General features: G+C 44.6%; 1 protein-coding gene and 1 long non-coding RNA gene across 2 annotated transcripts in view; both read right to left on the minus strand.

Annotated features, from left to right (window-relative positions):
* Window positions 1–26,366, minus strand: part of LOC308096711 — a 776,952-nt gene that overhangs the window by 178,033 nt on the left and 572,553 nt on the right. The window lies entirely within an intron of this gene.
* Window positions 9–25,956, minus strand: map3k12 (mitogen-activated protein kinase kinase kinase 12; the record flags this gene model as incomplete). The annotated part of the gene is made up of 14 exons (XM_080445112.1): window positions 9–197; window positions 1,616–1,901; window positions 3,031–3,098; window positions 4,075–4,498; window positions 5,424–5,747; window positions 6,268–6,402; window positions 6,974–7,090; window positions 7,953–8,062; window positions 8,410–8,518; window positions 12,441–12,599; window positions 13,976–14,134; window positions 18,158–18,349; window positions 19,524–19,707; window positions 25,440–25,956. The coding sequence occupies 14 exons, from the start codon at window positions 25,954–25,956 to the stop codon at window positions 9–11; spliced, it is 2,973 nt and encodes a 990-aa protein (XP_080301238.1).

The following is a 26,366-nucleotide window of genomic DNA, read 5'->3' on the forward strand; positions in this document are numbered from 1 at the left end:
CAGTGGTTCTACAGAGGGCCTGTCTGAGGGCTCTGCTGTTGAGGGGGGGATCCCCCTGAGCCTGGCTGGGGGGAGGGTCCCGTCTGGGACAGGCCGGGCACCCATGCACCCGCGCTGGGTGGGCGACTGGGCTCCCCGCTGCCCGACTGGTCCAACTCGGCACTGTCGCAGTCCGAGTCGTCACACAACCCCCGACCCTGAGAGAGAGAGAGAAAGATTTTTGATTAAATAAATTGTAAGTAAATTGTGATATCAAACATATCAGACTGTCTACATTCCCCAAAAGGAAATGCATGTATTTAATTCAACCTGACCAAAGCCAAAGTGCAGTAACTAACTTTTTTTTTAACACTAATTGTATCTGTTCTTGAGGTAATTGTTTATCCTCCAAAATCACAAAGGCTAATTTGACATTGGGATACACAAATAAGTCGATGTGTCCAAACACGTAGTTACTGCACTTTGGCTTTGAAGGGCAGAGTAGTGGACCACAATGGAAACAAGCTTCAGCTTTTGTTGTGATTTGATCAACGTTGTTGTTGTTTTTTGCCGTTTGCCATTTACTGATGCCAATAAAATGATTCTATTCTACCCCACCGGACATAAACATTGATGACTGAGAGGAAGGACATCAATAAACTGGTTCATTCTGAAAGACATCAACTGGAACACTTGAAACACTTGAAACAGAGATGTGAATCTGTTCCTCTATGCAGAGCTTACAGTACCTTCCCTGTGGACCTGCCATGTGTTTTTTTTGTTTTGTTTCAACTGTGAATTTTCAGCTCTGTGTGGACTGCCAATGCATTGATACCTTTTTTCCGCTTCTTTTTTTTTGCACCGTATGAATATGACTCATACTGCTGGTTGTATGTGTCTATATGTAGATATCTCTTTCACATGTTTCTTAACTGTTTGGTTTTTGTCTTTGCTATCCCTCTCCATGTAGCATGTTATTTAGACAGATGCACTTGCTTACCTGGCATCCTATAGTTTAGTTTCAATGTACACATTAGTTTTTTGATTGTATATTGTTTAGACCGTCGGTTCTCAAAGTGGGGTCCAGGGACCCCCAGGGGTCCCCAGCTAAATGATGGATAGTTAGGAACCAAATGGACCCTTATGGGTCTGTAACTCTGAGAGTGTACAAATGGAACCAAATGGACCCAACTCTCAGAGTTAAATTAACATTGATTTTACAATATAATTGGGATCCCAGATATAGAAATGCCATTAGATGGGGGTCCGTAGCCTAATGCATGTCAAACTCGGGGTCCATGAAATTTAAATGGTTGAGAATCACTGCTAGAGCCGTAAAAATCTTCTCTTATGGGGGTCCCTGGCATATCTTTTCAAATGGTGGTCCGCGGGCTAATAAGTGTCAATTTGGGGGTTCTTTGACATGAAAAAGTTTGAGTGCCACTGGTTTAGACTGATGCTAGGTTCTTGGTTTACCTGTGATTTACTGAGGCACTACAATGTCTCTCTGCATTTTATGTATGTGTTTACCTTGCTTGTTGTAAGTCGCTCTGGATAAAGAGCGTCTGCTAAATGCCGTCAATTGTAAATCTATCTGTCTGTCTGTCTATGCTTATGAGCAAGTGAAGCCGTGTACCTCATTAGCATTCTGTCCCAGGTCCAGCGGAGGGGTTTTGGGGGCTCGTCCGGGGCCTCCGTCCCTCTCCGATGCGGGGTCTGTGTTGTCGGCCGGAATCTCGGAGCCCTGCGACAGCAGGTCGTCGCTGCGGTCGTCCAGCCGGTCGTCCGTGTTGGTGCTGACCACGTCGGGCGTGCCGCTGTGGGAGTGGTCCGTGGTGTGGCCCTCCTCGCCATCCGACACCGACAGGTTCTCCGAGCTGAACGTCGACACCGACGGGCATTTGGTGATGCTGGTCGGACGTCTGAAAGAAAAAACACGTTGGTTATGTGTTTATTGGTGGTGGGAATTACTGTTAATTTCAGAGTTCGAATCGTTTAGTTCACGTTTACGTGAGCGCATGGGCTACTATAAGCAATAAAGCATGTAATATGTGTGTCCGATCCCACTGACATGACTGCACAAACACAGCACTGTCGTTCACGCTCATTGTACGTTCTTCTTTGTAATAATAATGTAGAAGTAATAAATAACTACAATAAATAATGTCAAGTTAATTTTAAAAAGTAGCTTGCTGAGTAGTTTGCTTCATACGCTCTAGCCTGTGATTCCCTTTCAATAAAACCATAATTTATAGACACAAGTATCACCTACGACATGTTACTGATTATAGAGAATGTTATATCATCATTATCCGTTCATTATTTCCTGTCCAATTAATGAATAAAACTGAAGCGTGTAATTTGGAGAGCATGGCATCGCGCGCAGCACAAATTGTCTTCTTTGAATAGACTATCATCTTATATAAACACGATTGACACAAGGAATTGACACTCACTTCGGCTGATTATAGGAAAATTAGAATCACAGAGATTCGTTGAGAATTAGGAGAGAGGGAGCCTCTGAATGATGTGCCGCTGTGCGCCCGGCCCGACTCCCGACATGTCCATTGCAGCATGCACACTCTACTAAACGAATGTGGCAAAGCGGGTGGTTTAGAATCCGCTATGCGCTTTCCCAAACGTGTGTGGGCAAGATTTTAGGGAAAGCGCAACAACACGCCCACGGCCACACCTCCAGGCGCAAATAACAGAGTCGGCATAATGAATAGCAGGTACTGCGGTCATAAGATACCATTTAGGGACAGTGCCAGCTCCCTTGTGTGTACTTCACAGGTAGCGGGTAGTGCAAACGGGTAAGGCACTGGCAAAGATAGGGCCCTAGTGTAAAAGTCTACCACAGTCTGTCGTGGGAAGAACAGCCCGCCCTCCGTCCTCACTTAGTACTGACTTCCATGAACGCCTGAACGCAACATTTTTCATATCTAGGACGAATCGTTTCTGAACGTCCCATCACTATTGTTTATTGACCTGTCAGTATGATCACTGGTTTATAATAAGCACTGTTGATCATATAAATCGAGCCTTACTCACCGTCTCCGTGGCAACTCCACTTCGCTGTCCACTTCGCCCTCCTCCTCTTCTGAAGACACGCCCCGCCTCTGTAGTCATGGCGACAGGGGCAACAAACGACAAACGACAAACTGAAGACAAGCTGAACATGTTCAGTAGAAACCGTGGCTCTGGACAACTCATTCACTGCCACAATTATTGCTGGCCGCGTTTGCCCACTGCCAGAGATTTTTCATCGAAAAAAAAAAGTACTCAGGAGCCGAGATACAGAATTTTTAAGTTTTAAGTTAACAAGGAAGTGGATGGGAGTCTAGATCTTTAAACAATCATATCTCCTTGGTCTTTGGGTCAAATTTGAAAAAAAAAAAAAAAAAAAAAAAAAAAAATGGCCGAGTCTTTTTTTACGTCAGTGGCAGTGAATGAGTTAATTTACACCTTGTCATCTGATAAACGAAATATAACTGTGAAATGAAGGTCCTTACTTGAACCTCACATAGGGCTATCACGATTACACCGTTTCAGGTGTGAAATTGGCCTCATTTCACACCTGGCAAATCGGGTACGACAATGGATAGAGCACTGAAGTCTGATATTATTGTTATTTACGCATCCTACCTGGGTCGCGTTTTTTTACCCCCCATTCTGAATTCCCATAGACATGTTTAATATCGTGTCAAATAAGAACTGTGTTCCAAAAATAAACAAATGATCCCGGCGGTTTGACTCTTATGGATATGAAGCATCAACTGACGGTGAGAAAACGCTAATGTTACCTCCGAATTTGTAAAATTTTCGCCAGAAACAGACTGTATCAAATATGAGTGACTGACTATCATAAACGATACAGAGCCACCTCCCCGACAATATCGCAGAGACAGTTTGTTTATTTTTTTACCACAATACATAAGTATCCTATGTTATTCTCCATAGAGAAATTACTTCCGCGACCCAGGGGATGAACGAGTGACGTCAGGACTTCTGTACTCTATGAGACTTTACTTTACAGGGAAAGATCAGGATAAGATCCAGAAGTGTGAGGAGGTCAGATGAGGTCATCATGTGTACCTGTTTGCGTGAGATAGCTGCCCGGTACAGAATGGCCGAGGGCGTGAGGTGCTGACCCCCGATCCCCCCCGCCGACGAGCCGCGGGGCAGTCGGACGCCGGCGACAGCCCCAAGCCCCTCCTCCTTGTCCTCTCCGCCCAGGGAGCCCCGCCCCCCGGCCGCGCCCCTCCCGCAGGGCGAGTCGGGGCTGCTGGAGAAGGGGAAGGAGGCGGCGTCTTCGCTGGGCGTGTCGCTGCGGGGCGGGGTCTCCGTCAGGTCGTCCAGGAGGCCCGCCCCGCCCTCCCCTCCTAAGCCTGCCGAGGCGCTGAGGCTCCCGCCCCTCTCCAGACCCCCTCCCACGGAGCAGGAGGAGGAGGAAGGCTCTCCCTTTCCCTTGGCCTCCAGAGCGGTGCAGATCAGATCCGGGCTGGACGAGGAGAGCTGCCTGTGTGGTGTGGAAAATTTAAATGATAAATTATTATAAAAACTAAAATACTATGATTAATTATAATGTATACTAATTAATGAATGATAAATTATAATATTTTTTTATAGCTTTTATTTATATTATATATCATCGCCGTTGGGTGGAAACCTTTGCATGTCTAAAACCAATACTTTTCAGGAAATAGTAAAAAAAAAGAAGAAGCTGTGTTCCAATGGATCCAATGTAGTTATTATTATTTAGTCTCAACTTCAATCTCTTGTAAATATTTTTCATTGGTGCAATATTTATAAAACACACTGACAAACTTAATACTTTCACTTTTTAAATTATTCAAAAACAGCATTCATTTACGGGGGGGGGGGGGGAGTAATACGGTGAAATATGGAGATACAAGGTGTCTAACAGTGGTAACGTTCACACCAAGGGGCCAGCTTCTGAGTTGTAAATTGAGTCTATATAGGAAGTGACAGTTCATATGAATGGCCTGTAGTCGCGCTGTTTCACCCCTGCTGGTGTCAGAAGCAATTAAGCTCCATTCAAGCGGATGGGTTTTTGCTGAACTTTACATTTGATTTTATTATTATTATTATTTATTATGCTTCCAGTCACTAGTTTAAAGTCTTCTTTCAATCACCATGATATGTGTTTTGGTAAATTATGGTCCCATTTATTTTAAATTGATGATAAAGTAGGGTATGCTGCAGAGGGGCGTGGCTATACCTTGTGGTGATTTGATTGACAAGCTACACAACCAATAGCATTAATTCCCCACCCCCGCTCTGGTCCCAACCAATAGCATTAATTTCCGAGTCCATAGGCTATATAAAGATGGCGGATTTGAAATAGCTGAAAAATAGGCTTAATTTACGGTCTATGGGCATAACGCTGTCCATACTTTTTGCTGTCTATGGTTCACACACACCTGGCTTGCTGCTCGTGGCTTAACCCCCGCAGGGCGGCACTGGGGTCCAGCAGCTGCTTGCTGGACGGGTCGGAGGCAGAGATGGCAGAGATGATGTCGACCACCTGGGCGCAGGAGGGCGAGGGCAGGCGGGTGGCCTTGAGGCCCGCCAGGTCGCCGCTGCTGCCCTTGCCCGGCTTGCGGTGGCGGGTCTTGGTCCTGCGGGAGCGGCTGGGCGAGGTGGAGGTCCGGTTGTTGTTGTTGGGGCAGGAGGACGGCACGGTGACCTGCAGCACAGACAGGTCCATCTTGGGAAGGATCACCTCTGACTTGAGGATGTCTGGCCTGGGGAAGAAAGGTAAGGAACAGAGGTGGAAAGAGTACTCACAATGCAGAAATACTATGTTAAGTAAAAGTCCGGTAATCAAAATTTACTTGAGTAAAAGTACAAAAGTATTGGCATCAAAATTATTCTTAAAGTACCAAAAGTAAAAGTACTCATTGTGCAGAATGTCCCATTTCACAAGTTCAAAATGTAATATTTTGAAAATAGTCGATCTACAAGCTCACAATGCTTCGCGATGCGACGCATTGTGAGCTTGTAGATCTGCTATTTTCAAATCGCTTAGGGCTGAAGTGGTTAATATATGTTGTAATAGTAATCATATAGTTCCGGTAGGAGACACAAAGAGTTTCCTTTGTGTCTCCTACCGGAACCGCTGCTTATACCGGTCCACTGGTCATCAAATTATTGGCTTAGGAATGCCAAAAAAAAATATCCATGAATTCAAGTCTCCATGGGGTGACTAATCCATAGAAAGATAGTAATTATTTGGGTGAACTATCCCTTTAATGTTATACATACCTCTTTCCCGAGGGCAGTTTCTGGGGGACGTTCCTCTTCTTGATGAACTTGTCCATGTTGTTGGAGGAGCTGTTCTGTCTGGAGGTGTGATGTTTGAACAGGCCGGGGCACTTCTTATCCAGAGACTGTTCTCTCCTGGAATCACACACCAAAAAAGAGACCGGTGTCCTGTTTCTATGTGATCCTCAAGCCTTTTTCCATTTAGCAGACCCCTAGTTTGATATGATATCGTCTCTGTCAGGTGGAAAACCTCATAAGTCCAAAACTGTAACTTTTCAGGATTCAAATTCAAAAACTGCAAAAGTAGCAGATCTACAAGCGTTTTGGGCTTGTGGATCTGCTACTTGTGATGCTTTTTTGGGACACTGTAGTTTGATCAAGTAGGGAAATAGTTTACGAAAAAACGCGAAAGGTCAAAATATGGAGATAAGAGGTTTCTGATGTACAAGCAACGAAGTGATGCACTGTGAGCTTGTAGATCTGCTATTTTCTGAATAGCCAACATATAAATGGTCCCAACCAATTAATTTCTGGTTTCTTTTTGCATATTCGGATCGGATATAGAAAGATGACGGATTTGAAATCGTTGAAAAATAGGCTTCATTTATGGTCTGTAGAGTCTATGGGCGTCAATTTGTCCATTTCTTTTTTACAGTCTATGGTTTAAACAGCATATAGATGTTGTGGGTTTTGAACGGGTAGGTACCTCTGCAGCTCTTTCTCTTTGAGCTCCAGCTGCAACATGACAGCATTCAGCTCCATATACAGGTTGTTGGCCCTCTCCAACTTGCGCTCATAGTGCTCTCGGATGTCCAACGCATGCCTGAAAGGAACGCAGGAGAGGAAAAAGAAGGTTACTAATGACATCTTGTCTCTGCATGAGGGACTCTCAATACTCTCAGTACAAAAGAAAAGGCACTTGAGGCACTTCTTTTCTATTCAGTGGATAAATGAGGGACACTGGAATATGGGACAACGTGAAAAGGCCCCGATAAACAGACCAGGGAACGACGCACCGTGTAGTTACATGTGTCTGCTGAAGCATTATTATCCCTAATGTAATAGAAGTGCTGTGTTCATGCTGGTGGCAACACAAGTCGCTCGATACGCCCCAGTACCTTATTTGCACAGCAACTTCCTGGTTTGCGCAGGCAGTCACTGGGACTACTTTATTATTACTAAATTATTCTAGTAGTGAAATTGTAATTACAAATGGTTTTAATTGCGATATGTCCTCGATTTTCCTGTCAGCCTTATTTGGTCACCGTTCTAGAATAGCAAAAATCCACAAGAGGCCATGGTTTACTGTGACTTCACAACGGCTAAGAGTGTCGGAAGCCCTCCGCATCGCGCCTAACTGCGATGCCTCTTAGAAAAAAAACTAAGTGGCTCACGTTAAAGGGATAGTTCACCCCCAAAATGACTTTTTTCTATTGATTAGTCACCCCATGGAGACTTGAATTCATGGATATTCTTTAGTTTTTTTTCGCATTCCTAAGTCAATTATTTGATGACCGGCAGCGGTTCCGGTAAGAGACAGAAAGAGTCTCCTTTGTGTCTCCTACCGGAACCGCTGCCTACCGGTCCGCTGGTCACTAATCTATAGAAAAAAAAGTTTTTTTGGGGGGTGAACTATCCCTTTAAACCCTATATAGAGAAAAATTATCCACAAGTGAAACACAGACCTGAGCTCCTCTCTGCGTCGATTGATCAGCTCCTCGTCCAGCCGGTGGAGACAGGTGCCTTCAGATTTAATCTTCTCAAAGTGCTGCTTCACCTCCTCCCGCCACTCCGCCTGGTGAATAACGTTAACGTTAAGTTCTGCTGTCAACAGTAACACCGCTGTTAGCGTCTGTGTTTTCATATGGTCTCTGTCGGGTGGAAACCGCATAATGTCCAAAACTGTTACTTTTCAGGATTCGAATTCAAAAGCATCAAAAGTAGCAGATCGACATGCCGCGTTTCGAGCTTGTGGATCTGCTACTTTTGATACCTTTGTGTGACGCCCTAGTATGATCACGTAGGGCGTTAATTTACAAAAAAGGTTTCTGCCCGACAGAAACGATATTGCCGTTCGATGCAACCATCCGGGGTCACAGACCAGTGTCTCCTGTAAAGCCACAGTGACAGGGCTGTAAGTACCTGAGACTTGAAGTAGGTCTCCTGCGGGGTGGAGAGTACGTCTGCTGACGCTATGTCCAGATGCAGGAGGATCTGCCTGAACGAAGGCCTGCTCCTGGGCTTACAGTTCCTGTAAAGACAACAGCGAGCTTTCAGAAGGATGCTATGCATTCACGGTGCACTCTATGTGTACGAATCAATAATGGTCAGTTATATGGGCCAACATTAACAGCTGGAGATTTAATAAAGGACAAACGTTTCCCTGTGAAGCCGTTCCAAAGCCTTCCATCTACTGCAGCCTCGTGCATATCGTTGCTCGTTGTTCTTGTCCCTTTTATGCCCATATATGGAGATCCCTGATGACCTCAAGTGGTCCATTAACACCTCAGTTATCACCAAGAAAGACCAGAAAAGCTTACACTTCTTGCGGAGACTGAAAAAAGGCATAATGATGGGCCTAGTGATATATGGGCGTCATAGTGATATATGGGCGTATCGGGTTTGTTTATGGTTATGTCTGAGTCAATATGATTCGTCGGTGGTCGGCCCATTAACTTAACACATTAACTGCCAGAGGTATTTTCATATTTTTTTAGCCAGTGCCAGAGTTTTTCATTGAAAAAGAAAAAGTACTCAGGAGCCGATATACAGAATTTTTAAGTTTTAAGTTAACAAGGAAGTGGATAGGAGTCTAGATCTTTGACTAATCATATCTCCTTGGTCTTTGGGTGAAATTGGATTTTTTCACGTAGATCTACGCGATTGGCACGTGGCGGCTTTAAATAGGTTCGCGTAGATCTACGTGATTGGCAGTGAATCAGTTAACCAATTTTAATATAGTATATTTAACCAAGGAAAAGTATTAACAAGAGCTTGTTACTAAATAACTACATTGGATCCATTGGAACACACATCCTTTTTTACATTCCCTGAAAACTAATGGTTTTGGACATACAAGGTTTCCACCTGACAGCCGATATGTAACAAAGTGTCCATGAAATCGGCAGACAATTGTGCTGAAAGACATTTTGCATTCATAGTTTGTGTTGTTACTATAGCACTACTACTGCTATTGGTTAAGTTGTTACTCAACCAAATATGGAGTTATTTGCGTGACATTTGCACCGCTGTACCAAATATAAGTATAGCATGCGTAATACGACTGCATTATTTTACAGAGCGAGCATAAGTCAATACAGTCCCATCCGCTGTGGTGTTCCTCTCGTGTCCAGACATGTTCCGCTGTACTCTACACCTGGAAGGAGGGCCAAGGAGACATTTTCCTACTTCTGTGCGGGTGGGGAACGAGGTGTACTCCTTTGGAGGATGCTTTAGCACCAAAGACAGGGATCAGATTGAAGTCCACGTCTTCCATAGAGTGTCCCTGCGCTGGAGGAAGCTGCCTCTCTTGACAGCTGGACGAGGAGAATGTCCCCTTGAGGTTCCCTCCAACCGCATGTGCCACACAGCTGTGCTGATAGACGATACCGTCTACATCTGCGGGGGAATGGTGGATTTGGCGATAAGAGGGTCTGCCATGCATAGCCATGTTACCGTCAAGGGGCGCAACTGCAACACGCTTTATGCATTTGATGTCGACACCCACACATGGTCCAAGCCCAACATTTCTGGCAATGTTCCAGGGGAGAGGAGGAGCCACTCAGCCTGCGTCTTGGGGAAGGTCATGTATATTCATTGTGGATGGACCCAGCTGACTGGACGCACTAATGGATACAAATTGGACACCACCACAATGGTGTGGTCACTAATTAACACCACAGGCACTCCGCCACCTGTTTCAGAAGATCACTCTGCCACCATCATCGGGACCAAGATGTTTATATTTGGGGGCCGAGGGAACTGGTGGAATATAAGTCGAACAACACAATCAGTGTTTGACATAGAGACCAACTGCTGGCTGAGCACACCTTCTACACAGCTTCGTCCAGAAGGAATCAAGGGTCCCTTGATGATAAGGCATTCAGCCTTTGCCTACAACGGAGAGCTGTGCATAATTGGTGGTCTCGACCAGACCTTCACTGACCTTCTCTGGAAGTTAAATCCAGAGACCTTCTCCTGGAAGAAGGTTGAGCTCAAGGGGAAACGCCTGTTGCTTATATGTCCTGTTGCATGGTGGGGGATCGTATCATCCTCTTTGAAGATGACCTGTTCATCGTGGACTTAAGTCCTAGCCTGAAGACGTTATGTAAGCTAGCGGTTATTCAGTACGGTGTGCAGCAGTCTGAACTCCCACACAACATCAGGTGGGAACTGGCAGCCATGACAACCAACAGGAAGAGAAAAAATAACAACCCACTAAAAGAAAAGAAAAGACAAACAATGTATCTGCTTTCCAAGCCTATGGATGGTCCCTTCACAGCGAGCGAATGAGAGAAGCAGAAATGACGTCATTTTACAAAATAAAAGCTTGTTTTCTTCCTGTTTATTTCCTGCGGGGAAACGGCCATATCTCCCCCTCTTGCTTTATTGCAAAAACCAGCCTGATTGAAATGGCCACAGGTGTGCAACGGATGATTCTTTTCCCCCAATACTACGGGAACCCTGTGCGTGTAACCAGCCGATCACCGTGAGAACGGAGGCCACGGAGAATATTCCATGATTTTTCAAAGGTACGGTAAAGATCACTCTTTTTCTCTGGCAGTGGGGTGACACTATTACACTATCACTCTGGCAGTCAAAGAGTTAACCTCGGGTCCACTGTCTCTCCAGGCTATAGGATCAGACCACTGTCTCTCCAGGCTATAGGATCAGATCAGAGTACATCTGATCCTATCAGAGTACTTCAGTTTTGCCCAGATATGGAGTTTCTTGATAAATAAATAAAAAGTCATAGTTTTTGGTTGCCACTGCGCGACCCCAGCGGCACCTTCCCGCAACCCCACTTTTGGTTGAACTAAAAACATCACGTCTACCAAAACAAACAGTGAAAACATCAAAATACAGCGAGAGGGCAATGTGTTTCTGCAGGTAAACACCACCACACTACTCCAGTGGCTGAAGCCTGCTGGTATGGAGGGTAATTATGTAAAATAGCTAAGATGCCTCTCCAACCCATGCTTAACATTTTATTGATTTTAATCTAGCACACATCGTTTTATTGTTCTTGTTTTTTCTTAATAAAGTTGGTTCCTTCCTTTTCTTTATGTAAAGCAACTTTATGTAAAGCGACTTTGGGTACTTAGTACTTAGAAAAGCGCATATAAATCTGAGCTATTATTAAAGTAACGGACTATGTCAAAAATCACTTAGAGCATTTTTTTTTTTTTTTACTGAAATTTTTATCCCACAATTTTGTAACCCATTTTTTCACCCAGTGCCATTTGTCTAAGCTGTAATCCTGGGCGCTACTCTCCCTCTGTCAGCCTGGGGGGAGCCCGGAACTGAGCTCATGCTCAGGGGTGCACATAACTGGTGCGCAGGTGCACATGCGCACCCAAAATAAATAATGCGCGGCACATCAGACGACGCGAGGCGCTTTTGCGTACCAACAGCTAGGACAGGAATTTCCAAGCTTTTATTTTTTAGCAAAACTAAAAAATAAAAGCCTGGAGATCGAGGCTAGGAATTTACTTCCTGAAGCCACACTCACACAATCACGCTAAAGCACGTGTCGGCCCCAAACCTCGGGGGGTTCACCAAACGGCGTGAGAAAAAGGAACGGCGCAGCACCCCCCCCCCAAGCCCCACCCCCCCCATTGACAAAACTGTCCCGGTGGGCACCGTGCTGAATCCCCCCCCCCCGTTGTCAAAACGGGACCAAGTCACATCTCCAGGTGCTCTTCTGAGTACTAGACCTAAAAAGTTATGTGCACCCCTGCTCATGCTTCCTTCAATGCATGAGGAGTGAGCAGGCCGCTTCTTGTCACCTAACGGGGGAGTTTCCCCGGTAGGACGTAGCGCGTGGAAGGAACACGTTATTCCAACCAGTTCCTTTCCCCTCCATCAGGCGCCCCGGCTGACCAGGGGGAGGAATTAAAAAAAAATCCATTAAAGCATCTTTAAAGTCAGACCGTCTGTGGGTGATCACTCACCAGCACTGTCTGAGGAGGATCTTGAATCCGTCGGGGCAGCTTTCTGGGATGGGTAGCTGCAGACTGTTGTTGCCCACGCCCCAGATGATGGCGGACGAGTCCACGTCCTTGTACGGGACTTCTCCGGTGAGCATTTCCCACAACACCACTCCAAACGACCTGCCACAACGACAAATGACTTACAGTAATGACTCACTGCAAGTGCACAAGAGCAAGAGATCTGTTATCATGGCTTTATTAGTGATGTTCCAGTCTGTCTGTCTGTCTGTCTGTCTGTCTGTCTGTCTGTCTGTCTGTCTGTCTGTCTGTCTGTCTGTCTGTCTGTCTGTCTGTCTGTCTGTCTGTCTGTCTGTCCGTCCGACTGTCCTTCGCATATCTCGAGAAGCGTTCACCCGATCCACTTGTACCGCTGAGGACCCAAAGGAGTTCAGAATTGATCATGAAGGCGATTGGATGAGCGATTCTCGGCTCCGGACGGGCACGGATATCTCTCAACCACTCATTACATATATAAAGCCATACTGTTTGTTACTAAAGAGCTTATTGGACTTCATATGATCTACAATGTGTGCCCTAATACATTTGTCCATTCACACTGTTTCAGCTCGAGACCCAAAAGAGAAATTTGGTATCTGTCCGGGACCCGGGAATTTATTTTTTTAGTCCCACAGTTATTTGTTAAGCAAATGTCAAAAAACACTGCAATGGAACCAAGTAAGTGCAGTATGGAGTGTGAAGTTTGATTCATTGATTGATTGAATACTTTATTAGCAGTTTGCAAAAAAAAAAGCACAGGAAAGTACAGTTCTAAGAGCTAAGAGGATTTAAAACCCAAGAAAGCGTATGGCTTGTTTCCATTGGGGTCCTTTGTACTCGATTCATAGAGAAGTCCATCTGATGAAGTGCAGTATGGACTTAAGTGTGAAGTCCATCTGATGAGCCATTTCTGTAGTTTTGACATCACTTTGGTCATGTGACGCATCATTCAACACTTGTTGCTTAAAGCATAAATAGGCTCTATGCACAACAGCCATATTGAAATTGGGCGTCTTCTTTACTTCCTTCACAGGTCTTACCAATTATACTAATTAAGGCTCTGTTCCGTTCTGGTCAAACAGAGTCAGGGTGCTTATATTGCGTATGTTGGTTCACAGACCCTCATGGTTCTTGAAGGGGACCTTGAAGGGGTTCCAAATGGCCCCTTACAGGTGTGTAACTCAGAGAGTGTACAGATGGAACCAAATGGTTCCATCTGTACACACTCAGAGTTATGAGGGTCCTTGAAATTTAAAAGTTTGAGTCTGTGCTATGTTAAATGGAACAGAACCTTCATTAGTATCATTGGTAACACAGATGAAGGAAGTAAGAAAGAGGCCCAATTTATTTCCAATATGGCTGCTATGCGTAGAGCCCATTGACCTTGAGGCAGACTAATTCATAACACATTTGCTACCAGCAACATTTGCTTCTTTAAGTATCCAGAAAAAAAGAACACCAACAACATAAAGTACAGTATTTTTTTTGGGGACATTTACCAGATATCTACTTTTTCTGACACTGGCTCGTTCCTGATGACTTCGGGAGCCATCCACGCCACGGTGCCAGCGAAGGACATCTTGGTGCTTTTGTCACTGAGTTCCCTGGCGGTGCCAAAGTCGGAGATCTTTACCAGGTCGTCGTGTGTGATCAGCATGCTGTAAAAAGCCCAGGGGAGAAGAGACATCACTACATGGGTTTCAGTCCTTTTTAGCCACCGTAAAGCCAAATTCACACCCGTGCACGCGGTCTGAGAAACAGCAAGGTTCAATGATGGCAGTGGTTCTCAAGCTGTGGGCCACGAGGGTATTGCAAGTGGGCCCCCACTTACAGTAATTGGCAAAACACTAAGATTATATTAATGATAATATGCCACAAAATGTGGAAAGTCCTAGGCTTAGATAGATAGATAGATAGATAGATAGATACCTTTATTGATCCCGCTGGGGAATTTCTGTCGCCCAGAGGCTGCACAGCAGTTAAGAGTTACATATACAGAGTAAGGAAAGTACTGTCGTATACAGCAATACAAAGGCAAGAAAAACAATAAGAAACACCGTCAATACAGAACAGTAGGGGAGTGCCGACTAATTTCACGATACGATTTTGGGCTCACGATATCGATACGATACAGCTCTTTTTTATTATGAAAAACCTTATGAAAATATATGGGGGGGGGGGGGGGGGGGGGGGGGAAGCAAATGCAAAACAAATACTGCTGTTTTTGCATTATTATTATTGCAACAAGAAAAAAACGCCAAAACGATGCATATCGTATCGCGATATATCGCGGGACGATATATCGGCACACCCCTACAGAACAGTATACAATCGTATACACCAATACAACTATCCTGCACTATGCAGAAACACAACAACGCACGGTTACAGTGTCCTCACCGTATCCTGCCCCCAAACTAATAAAATGTCCATTACAATCAGTGCAATGCCAATCAAATAAAGTGTCCTTTTCAATCAGTGCAAAGTGTTCACAGTGCAATCAGTACAATAACCAAACCCTAAAAGTGTCATTAGAGGTCAGAGTCCTTGGTACGCATCTATTATTCCAAGTTACGTTACAGTTGACCTGGCAGAGCGACCACTGTGTGTCTCGTTGTGAATCCTCATAGCTACCTGCACAAAGGACCTGCCAAGTCTCACACAGCTCCACCCCCCGGGGAGGTGAATCTGTTGTTTCCTCTCCTGCTCAAATGCCCCACTATATCTAGGTGGAAGGGGTGGGAGGGGTTCTCCATGATGGCATCCGGCTTCCTCACTGTATGCACCTCAGCCACCTCCTCCACCCCCTCCAGTGAGGTCCTCCTCCACCTCCTCCACCCCCTCCAGTGAGGTCCTCCTCCACCTCCTCCACCCCCTCCAGTGAGGTCCTCCTCCACCTCCTCCACCCCCTCCAGTGAGGTCCCCATGACGGTCTGGGCGTACCCTCAAAGGTTCATGTTGCTTTGTTCCTCTCCCATTGGAATGGTTATCATTCCCGCCCGTTCCCGCTGTACTGGTATTTAATATCATTTGTTTTAAATTCACGTTTTAAGTTAGATAGTGTTGAGCTACTTCTAGTGGCTAGTTTTCTACAATATAAAAAAATACATTGCAACTGTAGCCTGGCTGGGCTGGAGTGTTGTTTACTGCAGTTGTTCTCAACCTGTGAGTCCTGAGAGATTTTTTTGGGGGGGGGGTCCCCAGATGACAGCTAGTGAAGTGACAATTTCATGACTTCACATTCCCTGCCAGAGGTTTTTTTTTATTTTACTTCCCCCAGTGCCAGTGTTTAAATTGTTTTTACACAGGAGCCGAGATACAGGATTTTAAAGTAATAAGTTAACCAAGGAGTGAATGGAGCTAGAAATATTTGGATCGTGATATCTCTGGTTCTGTGTGGATAAATTGAAAAAAACGGTTATACTCGTGGATGGCAGTAAACGGGTGTATTTTTCATCAACGGTTATACTCGTGATTGGCAGGTAAAGTGTTAAGACCTTTTTAATACCAAAAAAAAATAACTGCATCAAAAGTAATCAACAAACTATACTATAAAAAGTGGTCAAACATTGGCCAAATTGTCTAATAATCTAAGAAAGCTGCAAAAACTTTTGAAAATAGCAGATCTACAAGCTCACAACGCCTCGCAACGCGAGCTTGTAGATCGGTCCCCAGTTCAAATATGATTATTTTAGGGGGTCCCCATTTCAAATATGATTATTCTGGGGGGTCGCGACCTGAAAAGGTTGAGAACCACTGGTTTACTGTACCGTCATTCTCTCTGTTATGAAAATTTCTGAAAATATATTGTGTTGTATTGTGACATAGAAAACTCTTTTCTGTTATCTCTGTATAGATGTTCTGTTTTTCAGAGTTAAATTTATTTATTTTGTCTAGTTAATTGAGTTTACCCTGGCTAGTTGGCTGTTGTTTGGAGGGCAGTGCATTTTCTTTTTCAACGTTTTTAACGTTTGTGGTAGTTTTATTGTTTTGTGTTACAGTTTTACAAAGAAAAGAGAGATGAGGAGTAAAGAAGCCAATCTTATTCAAGCCTTGAGGGTTCTTTTCATTCCTCAAATGTTAGCTTAAATGTGTCTAGTTTGGCAGTTCTTCAAGCCAGGACAGAATACCCGCCATGGTTTCATTGCCGACCGCCCGCAGCAACGTTTAAGTACCGTCTAGTCCTGCACTATTTCCATTGGGACCCAAATACATTATAATAACAGAAAGCATAGAATATGAGAGAGAGAATTACAGCACCAAGGACAGCGACAAAGTGGGCAGGGCTCGGTACTCTCCAGTGGGTCATTAACCCATTATGACCGGGGAACGCATCTGTGTCATTTTAGATTGTAACCACTATAACCATTATCTTATACTTTGGTTATTCAAAAATAGCAGATATACAAGCTCAGTGCTATGAGCTTGTATATCTGCTATTTTTGAAAAATCTTGAAAATGTGTGCAAATCTTTGAATATAATACATTTATTAAGCACAATTTGTTTTACTCAAATATTTGCTTCTGGGGGGTCTCTGGAACAAAATATTTTGAGATGGGGGTCCGCAGCCAAATACATATCATTTTGGGGGTCCTTGACATGAAAAGGTTTGAGAACCACTGATATTATAGCAACATAAGTGTTTCAAGAAACTGTTAGGATTTAGAAGACATTTGTAGAATCCACCAGAAGCAAAGATTTTAAATGTTTGCTTTAAAAATATATAAATATTCAAAGATTTGCACATATTTTCAAGAAGAAAAATAGCAGATCTACAAGCTCATAGCACGGCACTCGGTGCCGTGCTATGAGCTTGTAGATCTGCTATGTTTTAATAGCCAAAGAAATCAAAAAATGACACAGATGCGTTCCCGGTCTAAATGGGTTAAATAGATGCATTATACCGTTCCTCTCGTAACATTTTGAAATGACATTCTCCTCCAGTTCCTTTACATTTTTGTCAGTTAACAACCGAGAGATGTGTCCAAAATGTCAGACCTGTGCCTCCTTACTTTTGCTTTGCTATTGTAATCACCAGCTTTGACCTTCTTTTCAACCTGGTTTGTTGACTCCATGCTGTGCTCCATGCTTCGCCCACACTGTTGCATGCTTCTGGTCAACTATGCAGACGCTCTATTGCGGGACGGTGTGGTGAATCTCGTATTTTTATTTTCTTCCAATTATCAGTGTTGGGGATCTTCATTCACCATAAAAGAATTGTGATAAAAATCCTTCACAGGGTTGAGTAAATGATAGAGACAAAAAAGGTCATTTTGGGGGTATTCCTTAGTATTCCTTTAATCTGTTTAATCCTGGCATCCTAACATTAGGCAAAAACTTTGGGCATGTCATTATAGGCTAAAAACAAAAATATTATAATGATTAAAGGAGTAGTTCACCCAAAAAATGACTTCTTACACACCCCATGAAGCCTTGAATTCATGAGGATTTTTTGGGGTTTTTCCTACCGGATACATTTGTATCTTTCTGCCGATAATCAAATTATTGGCTTAGGAATGCAAAAAAAAAAATCCATGAATTCAAGGCTTCATGGAGTGTTTGTAATTGATAGAAAATAAGTCATTTTTGGGTGAACTATCCCGTTAATGACTATTTTGCCAATTGTGGTTAAGACAATGGGGGATTTGCTTTCTGGTGTTGGTCGATCACAGTGACTTACTTGGGGGACTTGAGGTCTCTGTGGATGATCTTGTGGAGGTGTAGGTAGTTCATGCCACCGGCGATGCCCATGGCCCACTCCATCAGCAGGGAGGGGGTGACCTTGCGGCCGGCCCTCAGCACCTCGTACAGCTGCCCCTGGGCACAGTACTCCATCAGGATGCAGTAGCATGGGGCCTGGGTGCATATCCCCCTGGGAGGGGTGGAGGAGAAGAGGGAGGAAATACTGTGAGACAGGGGGTCCGGCACCCCTAGGGGGTCCTCAGATTTGCTACAGGGGGGCCGCCAAATCTTTGTGTGATATGAGTATTTTTTTTTTTACATTAACCACTTGAACCCTAGCTATAGCATCTCTTTTCTTAGGAGAACTTTAGCCAAAAATAGCAGATCTACAAGCTCGGCTATTTTTGGCTAGGAGGTATAGGTGTAGAGGGAAAAAAAGCTTGTAGATGTGTGAGCTTGTAGATCGGCTATTTTTGGATAAGAGGTGTAGAGGGGGAAAAGAGCAGACCGAGTAAATAAATTAAAAGTTTAATCTGAAACACAATTTTATACAATTATGTAGTGGGGGTCCCTGTTTCATCTCTCTCTCAGCCAAGGGGTCCTTGGGTGGGCAAGGGTGACAACGTGTGAGAGTAGCAGTAGCAGTAGTAGAGAAGTAGCTCAACTCAAACAAGGTAAACACATTTAAAAACACTTTTAGCTCCATATTTCAACTGTTCAAAAGATTGCCGCACAAAAGTAGCAAAAATGGCGGATCTAAAAGCTCACAATGCGTTTCGTCGGGATACATTGTGAGCTTGTACATATGCTATTTTCGCAAATAAAAAATAAAGTAAGTGGAAGTGGTTAAAAGAGTATAGTTCACCCAAAATAAATCATATTTTCTATCAATTACACATCCCATGAAGCATTGAATTCATGGTGTTTTTTTTATTTTTTGCATTCCTAAGCCAATAATTTGATAACCGGCACAGTCTCAATGGAGACTCTTTGAGTCGCCGGTTATCAAATTATTGGCTTAGGAATGCAACAAAAAAATACATATCTCTGTGAATTCAAAGCTTCATGGGGTGAGTAATCGAAAGAAAAAAATGTCATTTTGGGGGTGAACTATCCCTTTAAGTCTGTCTGTGGGTTTTATAATATTGAACCAATGACAAGTATTACGAAGAGCTCGTGACTAAATAATAACTATACTTGGATCCATTGGAACACATGTTCCTTTTTTCTATTTCCAGAAAAGTTACGTTTTGGATATCCACCTGACAGCGACAGAAATACTGTAGCCTATACTAAAACGCTACTTCTGCAGTTTCATTACAGCCATGCCTTCCAGAGACTGGGTGTGAATGATGGTTCCTTACTTGAAGGTGATGATGTTGGGGTGCTTGAGCTTGCGGAGGTGTTTGATCTCCGTCTCCTTGATGTCTCGCACCTTCTTCACAGCCACGTCCTCGCCGTGGAACCGGCCCAGGAAGACGGCCCCCTGCGCACCGCTGCCCACCCACTGCAGGTCCGAGATCTCCTCGAACGGGACCTCCCACGAGTCTACTGAAAAACACAACACAGCGTAGAATTTTAAAAAAAGTCCCCTAGGGTAGGTACCCTCACAAAAACATGCAGTAATCCTGGTCTCTATACTGCCTCCCCCTGGTCAGCCGGGGGGCCTGATGGAGGGGAAAGGAACTGGTTGGAATAACGTGTTCCTTCCACGCGCTACGTCCTACCGGGGAAACTCCCCCCTGTCAGGTGATAAGAAGCGGCCTGCTCACTCCTCATGCATTGAAGGAAGCATGAGCTCAGTTCGGGGCTCTCCCCAGGCTGGCAGAGGGAGAGTAGCGCCCAGGATTACTGCTTAGGCAATTGACACTGGGTGAAAAATGAGATACAAAATCGTGGGATAAAATTACATTAAAAAAAAATAAACACAGCGTAAAATAGATCTCCTTGAACGGGACCTCCCAGAACTCTACAGCAGGGTCTTCAACAGGGGGTCCAGGACCCCCTAGGGGGTCCTCAGAGTAACTACAGGGGGGGGTGCCAAATCTTTATGTGGTAGGGACTTCTTTTTTTTACACTAACCACACCCTATCATCCCTATTTTGAGGGGAACGTTATAGCCGAAAATAGCAGATCTACAAGCTTGTAGATCGGTTATTTTCGGCAGAGAGGTTTGGTGTAGAGGGGGAAAAAGAGCAGACCAAGTACAGAGCCAGCGGTCAAGTTTGCAAAGTATTGAAGGTTTAAGTGCTTAAAATAATGTCTGAAAACACACATTTAACATGAATACAACATGAAGTGTGGGGGGGGGGGGTCTCTCTCTCAACTAGGGGGTCCTTGGGCTGAAAAACGTTGAAGACCCCTGCTCTACAGACACAACACATCACAACGTAAAACACATTGAAATGTTGTTCATGGCAGGTACCAGCATCACTTTTTTTTTTTACCTTCGTATGATTCTTCTTGGCTTGTTTTTTTTTTATCCTTGACTTATTTTTCTCTCCCTTGGCCTTTTGAAATCTAATTTCTTTCCACACTGTAGAGCTAACCTTGGAATACAAGAATACCACTGCTTGCAATGTCGCTACCGCCTGTATTGTGTGAGCGGGGGAGCAGGGGAAACCATTAGAAAGTTGTGTAAGTGATGACCCTTTAAGACCGGGAACGCATCTGTGTCATTTTAGATTTGAGCTATAACCATTATTTTATACTTTGGCTATTCAAAAATAGCAGATATACAAGCTTGTAGATCTGATATTTTTGAAAAATCTTGAAAATGTGTGCAAATCTTTGAATATATATATTTTTAAAGCAAACATTTCTAACTCAAATCTTTGCTTCTGGGAGGTCCCTGGAACTACATATTTTACAAATGTTCGCTTTAAAAATATTCAAAGATTTGCAAAAAAAAATCACGATTTTTTAAAAATAAGCAGATCTACAAGCTCATAGCGCTTTACTTGATGCCACACTGTGAGCTTGTATATCTGCAATTTTTTAATAGCCAAAGAAATCTAAAATGACAGATGCGTTCCCGGATCAAATGGGTTAATATATATAAAATGGTAAATGGTGCATTCATATAGCTCACACACGCGCACGCGCGCACACACACACACACACACACACACACACACACACACACACACACACACACACACACACACACACACACACACACACACACACACACACACACACACACACACACACACACACACACACACACACACACCAACCCAGGGGGGAAGGTGGGAACTCATTCTTTTAATTTGTGGAACACAGTTCTTATTATTATGACGTGATTTAGAATGCAGAAAACAACTCTCTGACCCTGAGGGAGAACGGACGTGACGTCAACCAGGACGTCTGTGCTCTAAAAGACACAGAGGACAAAGTGTGTACTATACTGTATCTCTCTGACATTAATTAATTGCCGTCTGGTTGCGTTTGTGGTCCCTTGGAGAGGGATTCTAGAGGTTTGTACCTCCTAACCTCCTCAGCAGTGACAGTCATAGCCACTTGGAATAGAATCTGAAAACAAAAACTAACTTATACATCGTGAGCATGACCCCAAAGATAATGTGTACCGATGTGTGTGCGTTTTGGACAACATCTGTAGGAGCTGTAGCAAAAACTGTGTTTTGAAGAAAATGCCAAAGGGCGGAAAATGCAATCCGGCACAAATGGCCGGGGCCAGTATGGAGAGAGGGGTTCCAAGTAATTGTTTTTATTGCACGACCTACGGTTCAAGAGTTATTGGCCAAAACATGAGGCCGATGTGAAAAATGTGTGCTGGACGTTCTTTCATTGGCCCGTGCGTGCACAGTTTCACAGCATTCGGGCGCTGCGTTCATGAGTTGTGGCCTTCGGCGGTCCGCCCTGGTGGGAGACGAAAATAGTCTAATACACTAAAACATTGCTATAGGCTATCCCCTTTGTGTCTAACCTTATGGACCTAATGTCTAACCTCATGTACATACTGTTCAGATGGATTATGCTATGTGTATATGTATAGATATCTTCGATGTTTGCCTATCCCTGCCATGTTTGTATTTACAGTTTTGATTTATCCTGGCTCTCCCTGTCCCTCTCCCCATTTTCTCTTCCTGAAAGTAACAAATATATTTACATTTTTTTCTCTCTTTTCTTTTTTAAGATATCATCTACATCTGGGGAAAGTATAACTTTCTGGGACTACTCCAGAGGGAGGGCAGGGCCACTCAGCCTGTGTCTTGGGGAAGGTCATGTATATTCATGGCGGATGGACCCAGCTGACTGGACACACTAATGACACCTTTAGGTTGGACACCACCACAAATGGTCTGGTTTTTAATTAACACCAGAGGCACTACGCCACCTGCTTCAGAAGGTCACTCTGCCACCATCATCGGGACAAAGATGTTTCCTTTTGGGGGCCAAGGGGACCTGCAGTGTTTCTACTACAACAACATCATCAGAGGGCTTGACACAGAGACCAACTGCTGGCTGAGCACGCATTCTGCAAAGATTCTTCCACATGGCCGCCTGTGGCATTCTTTAACTAGCCTCGCATGGCCAGACTATATCACCGCATGGATATGAGTCTGGTGCTTCTATGAGGATGTTTTTTTTTCCAAGTGCGGGATCAAAATAATGGCTCTGGAGTCTGGACGCATTTGGTTAGACCTACAACCAACTACCAATTACAGTCTCCCATATTTGAATACTGGGCCCTGATTGGTCAACCCAGACAATGCATAGTATTTGAAGTAGTTGCATGGTGGGAGATAGTATCATCCTCTTTGAACATTACCTGTGCATCTTAAGTCCTAGTCTGAAGACGTTATGCAAGCTAGCAGTTATTCAGTACGGTCTGGAGCAGTCGGAACTTCCACACATCAGGTGGGAACCGGCAGCCATGAATAACAACAGCAACTGAAAACAATCTGTCCACTAAAAAATATATAAAATACATTTAGAAAAATGTGCTCCTTGGAAGCACAGGTCTCTGCCAGGGCAGGTATTTTATTGTGGGCCAGCAATGTTTCACGTCAATTGGATGCTGCGTTCATGATTTGAGGCATTTTGTTCTAAACAAGCCACTCCTGCAAACTTTGGAAGCCAATCTGAGCCAATCAGGATGGAATGCGAAAAATCACACAGATCCGTCTTGATCAAATGACTATAGAGATCATGTGTACAGATAGGCGTGACGAAACCTGTAGAAGTAATAGCAAAAATCATCTCCTGGTGGCGCTATAACAGGCTGATGTGAAAAATGTGGAGGCCATTTCTTAGTTGTTGTAGTGGGAATGTGCGTGCAAAGTTTCACGGCAATCACACATTGCGTTCATGATTTGAGGCATTTTGTTCAAAACGGGCCACTCGTGCAAACTTTGGAAGCCAATCTTAGCCAATCAGAATTGAATATGAGAAATCGGACAGATCCGTCTTGATCTAATGACTATAGAGATAAAGTGTATCGATTAGCGTGATCTGTAGGAGTAATATAAAACATGTGTTTAGCAAAAATTTGCCTCCTGGTGGCGCAATAAAAGGCCGATGTGGAAAATGGCACATTGGCAGAGGTTCTTCCTTGGCTCACAGGGACAGTTTCACGCTGATCGGTCCAACATTGCCGGTTATTAGCTGCTCACACTAAGACAGAATGACACACGCACACACACGGACGGACGGACAGGGGCGAATACATAGACTCGGCCACGCGTTCGGCCTGGTGGAGACTATTAAAACTGAGGATTTCAACTGTGTGGTGTCTAAGAAGAGATGTGTGGACGTGCAGAATAAAAGAGACCAGCAGATGAATAGTTTATGAGGTCCAGTCAAAGTGTTGATATCTGAACACGTACGTCACCTTGCCAACAGCTCTGAATCCTCACTCTGCCTAACAGTGAATGAACAGCTGCTACACAAAGCAATAAGCCACCAGCTTTCATTTTGTCTACGAAAAATGTTTGTCGACTACCTTTTTTCACTGACAAAAACTAAATGGAACGAAGCTATGATGACTAAAACTATGACTAAATATATTGACAATTTTGTCAACAAATAAAAACTATTATACAAAAATATTGGTACTAGTGGAGACTGGAGAAGAGATCCAGTAGAACTAAGGCAAGTTATTTTATGCTTGGTTAGGCTCGGGTGTCGCACTCCGAAAATAGACGATCTACAAGCTCACAGCGTCTTGCACTGTTTGTTTTCTAGCTTGTCGTTGTGCTATTCTAAATTAGTTGCTTTCAACCTGCGTGTTCAGTAGAGTAGGCCTTACAGTACCTTCTGGTGTGTGTGTGTGTGTGTGTGTGTGTGTGTGTGTGTGTGTGTGTGTGTGTGTGTGTGTGTGTGTGTGTGTGTGTGTGTGTGTGTGTGTGTGTGTGTGTGTGTAGTAGAGTAGGCCTTACCTTCTGGTGTGTGTTTGTGTTCGGTCAATCTGGGAACCCAGCGCCAGTGAGAATGAAAAACAGCGCCCTCTGCTGTTTGTACTATCTCTCACTGGCTCTGGGACAATGACAACGTAGCACACGTGCGCAAAGGAAACCGGGGTTTTGGTCTGCCTTCAGCTTTCACTTCCGGTGGTGCCACTATGTTTTCATTCCCACTAACAATATTTCTACACGGAACACTAACACCACTTCTCCCAGAGAACATGGATCGTTTTGGTTATAAGCCCACTTGTTTCTATGATGAAAGAGTAAGTTAAAATGTGAATATCTTTCCGTGGTTTTGTCTGCTCCGCGGACGCTATTGTTAAATTAGTTTGGGTTTGTTTCGAGGGGGAAAGATCGACGGACACATGAATCCCGCCCACTACATTTGATTGGGTAAGCGCGGCCTGCTTCCTGATCTGAAGGCACGCCCAACTTGTTCGGTAGAGTAGTGTGTGTTTGTGTTCAGTACAGTAGGCCTGGTGTGTGTGTGTGTGTGTGTGTGTGTGTGTGTGTGTGTGTGTGTGTGTGTGTGTGTGTGTGTGTGTGTGTGTGTGTGTGTGTGTGTGTGTGTGTGTGTGTGTGTGTGTGTGTGTGTGTGTGTGTGTGTGTGTGTGTGTGTGTGTGCGTGTGTTCAGTAGAGTAGGCCTTACCTTCTGGTGTGTGTGTTTTCAGTAGAGTAGGCCTTACCTTCTGGTGTGTTTGTGTTCAGTAAAGTAGGCCTTAGGCCTACCTTCTGGTGTGTGTTTGTGTTCAGTAGAGTTGGCCTTACCTTCTGGTGTGTGTTTGTGTTCGGTAGAGTAGGGCCTTACCTTCTGGTGTGTGTTTGTGTTCGGTAGAGTAGGGCCTTACCTTCTGGTGTGTGGTGTTTGTGTTCGGTAGAGTAGGCCTTTCCGATCATGGTCCAGACGGGTTTCAGACATCCAAACAGCCCCTCCAGAAACCCCCCGCCTCCCGCCTGCAGCCGGACGTTCTCCGAGTGGCCGCGGACGGCGCCGGCCTCCGAGCTGAGCCCCGCCTCGGCCCCGCCCCCTCCCCCTCCCCCGCCACACTGACACGCCTCGTGTTCGTGCAGCTTCAGCACACTGTTGTCAAAGTGGGCGGGGCCTCCGTCGCTGCTGGGGGTGGGGCTGCTGCCGCAGGTGTGGGGCTGGGGGGCGTGGCTCCCCCCCCCACCACCCGGTCCCGTGTCCTGTGTGACGGACAGCACGTTGCGGATGACGCACTGTGTAGGGGTCAGGTCCATTTCGGGGGTGCAGGCGTTGGAGGGCATTTCGCCATCCAGCCGGCGGTAGGCCTGCTCTGAGATGGGGGTGCTGAAGCCCGAGAGGGAGGGGGAGGGGGTCTCATGGATGCAGGTCCCGCTCATCGGGGGGGTGAGTCCATCCACACCTCAAAGTGTGGATGGAAAGGTGAGCAGAGGAAGGGACCCGAGTCTGAAGGGAGAGAATTACAAGGGAAATGTGTTAAAGACGTGGTGAAATTAAACAAATACGGGTTTCACACTTTTAGAGCATGCAATTTGTTTTGTGTATTCTTATGTCAAAAGTCCCTAAATGTTTTATTACAACCTGAAAAGGCAAACGTATACTGCGAGATGACATAGATATAGGCCCTTATGAATGTATGTGAATCTTGATTTAATTCACCTGCTTGATTCCCATAGCTCACGTTCCTCCACTCGCTCCTGATTTTAATTAGGGAGACATTATGGGGCTGCTACGTTCTTTATCCAACTCCAGATGGCGGCCAGATGGTGCATTACTCGTATTGAACTTA

The sequence above is a fragment of the Gymnoscopelus braueri genome (assembly GCF_963280865.1).
Source record: "Gymnoscopelus braueri genome assembly, chromosome: 12".
Taxonomy (NCBI): Eukaryota; Metazoa; Chordata; class Actinopteri; order Myctophiformes; family Myctophidae; genus Gymnoscopelus; species Gymnoscopelus braueri.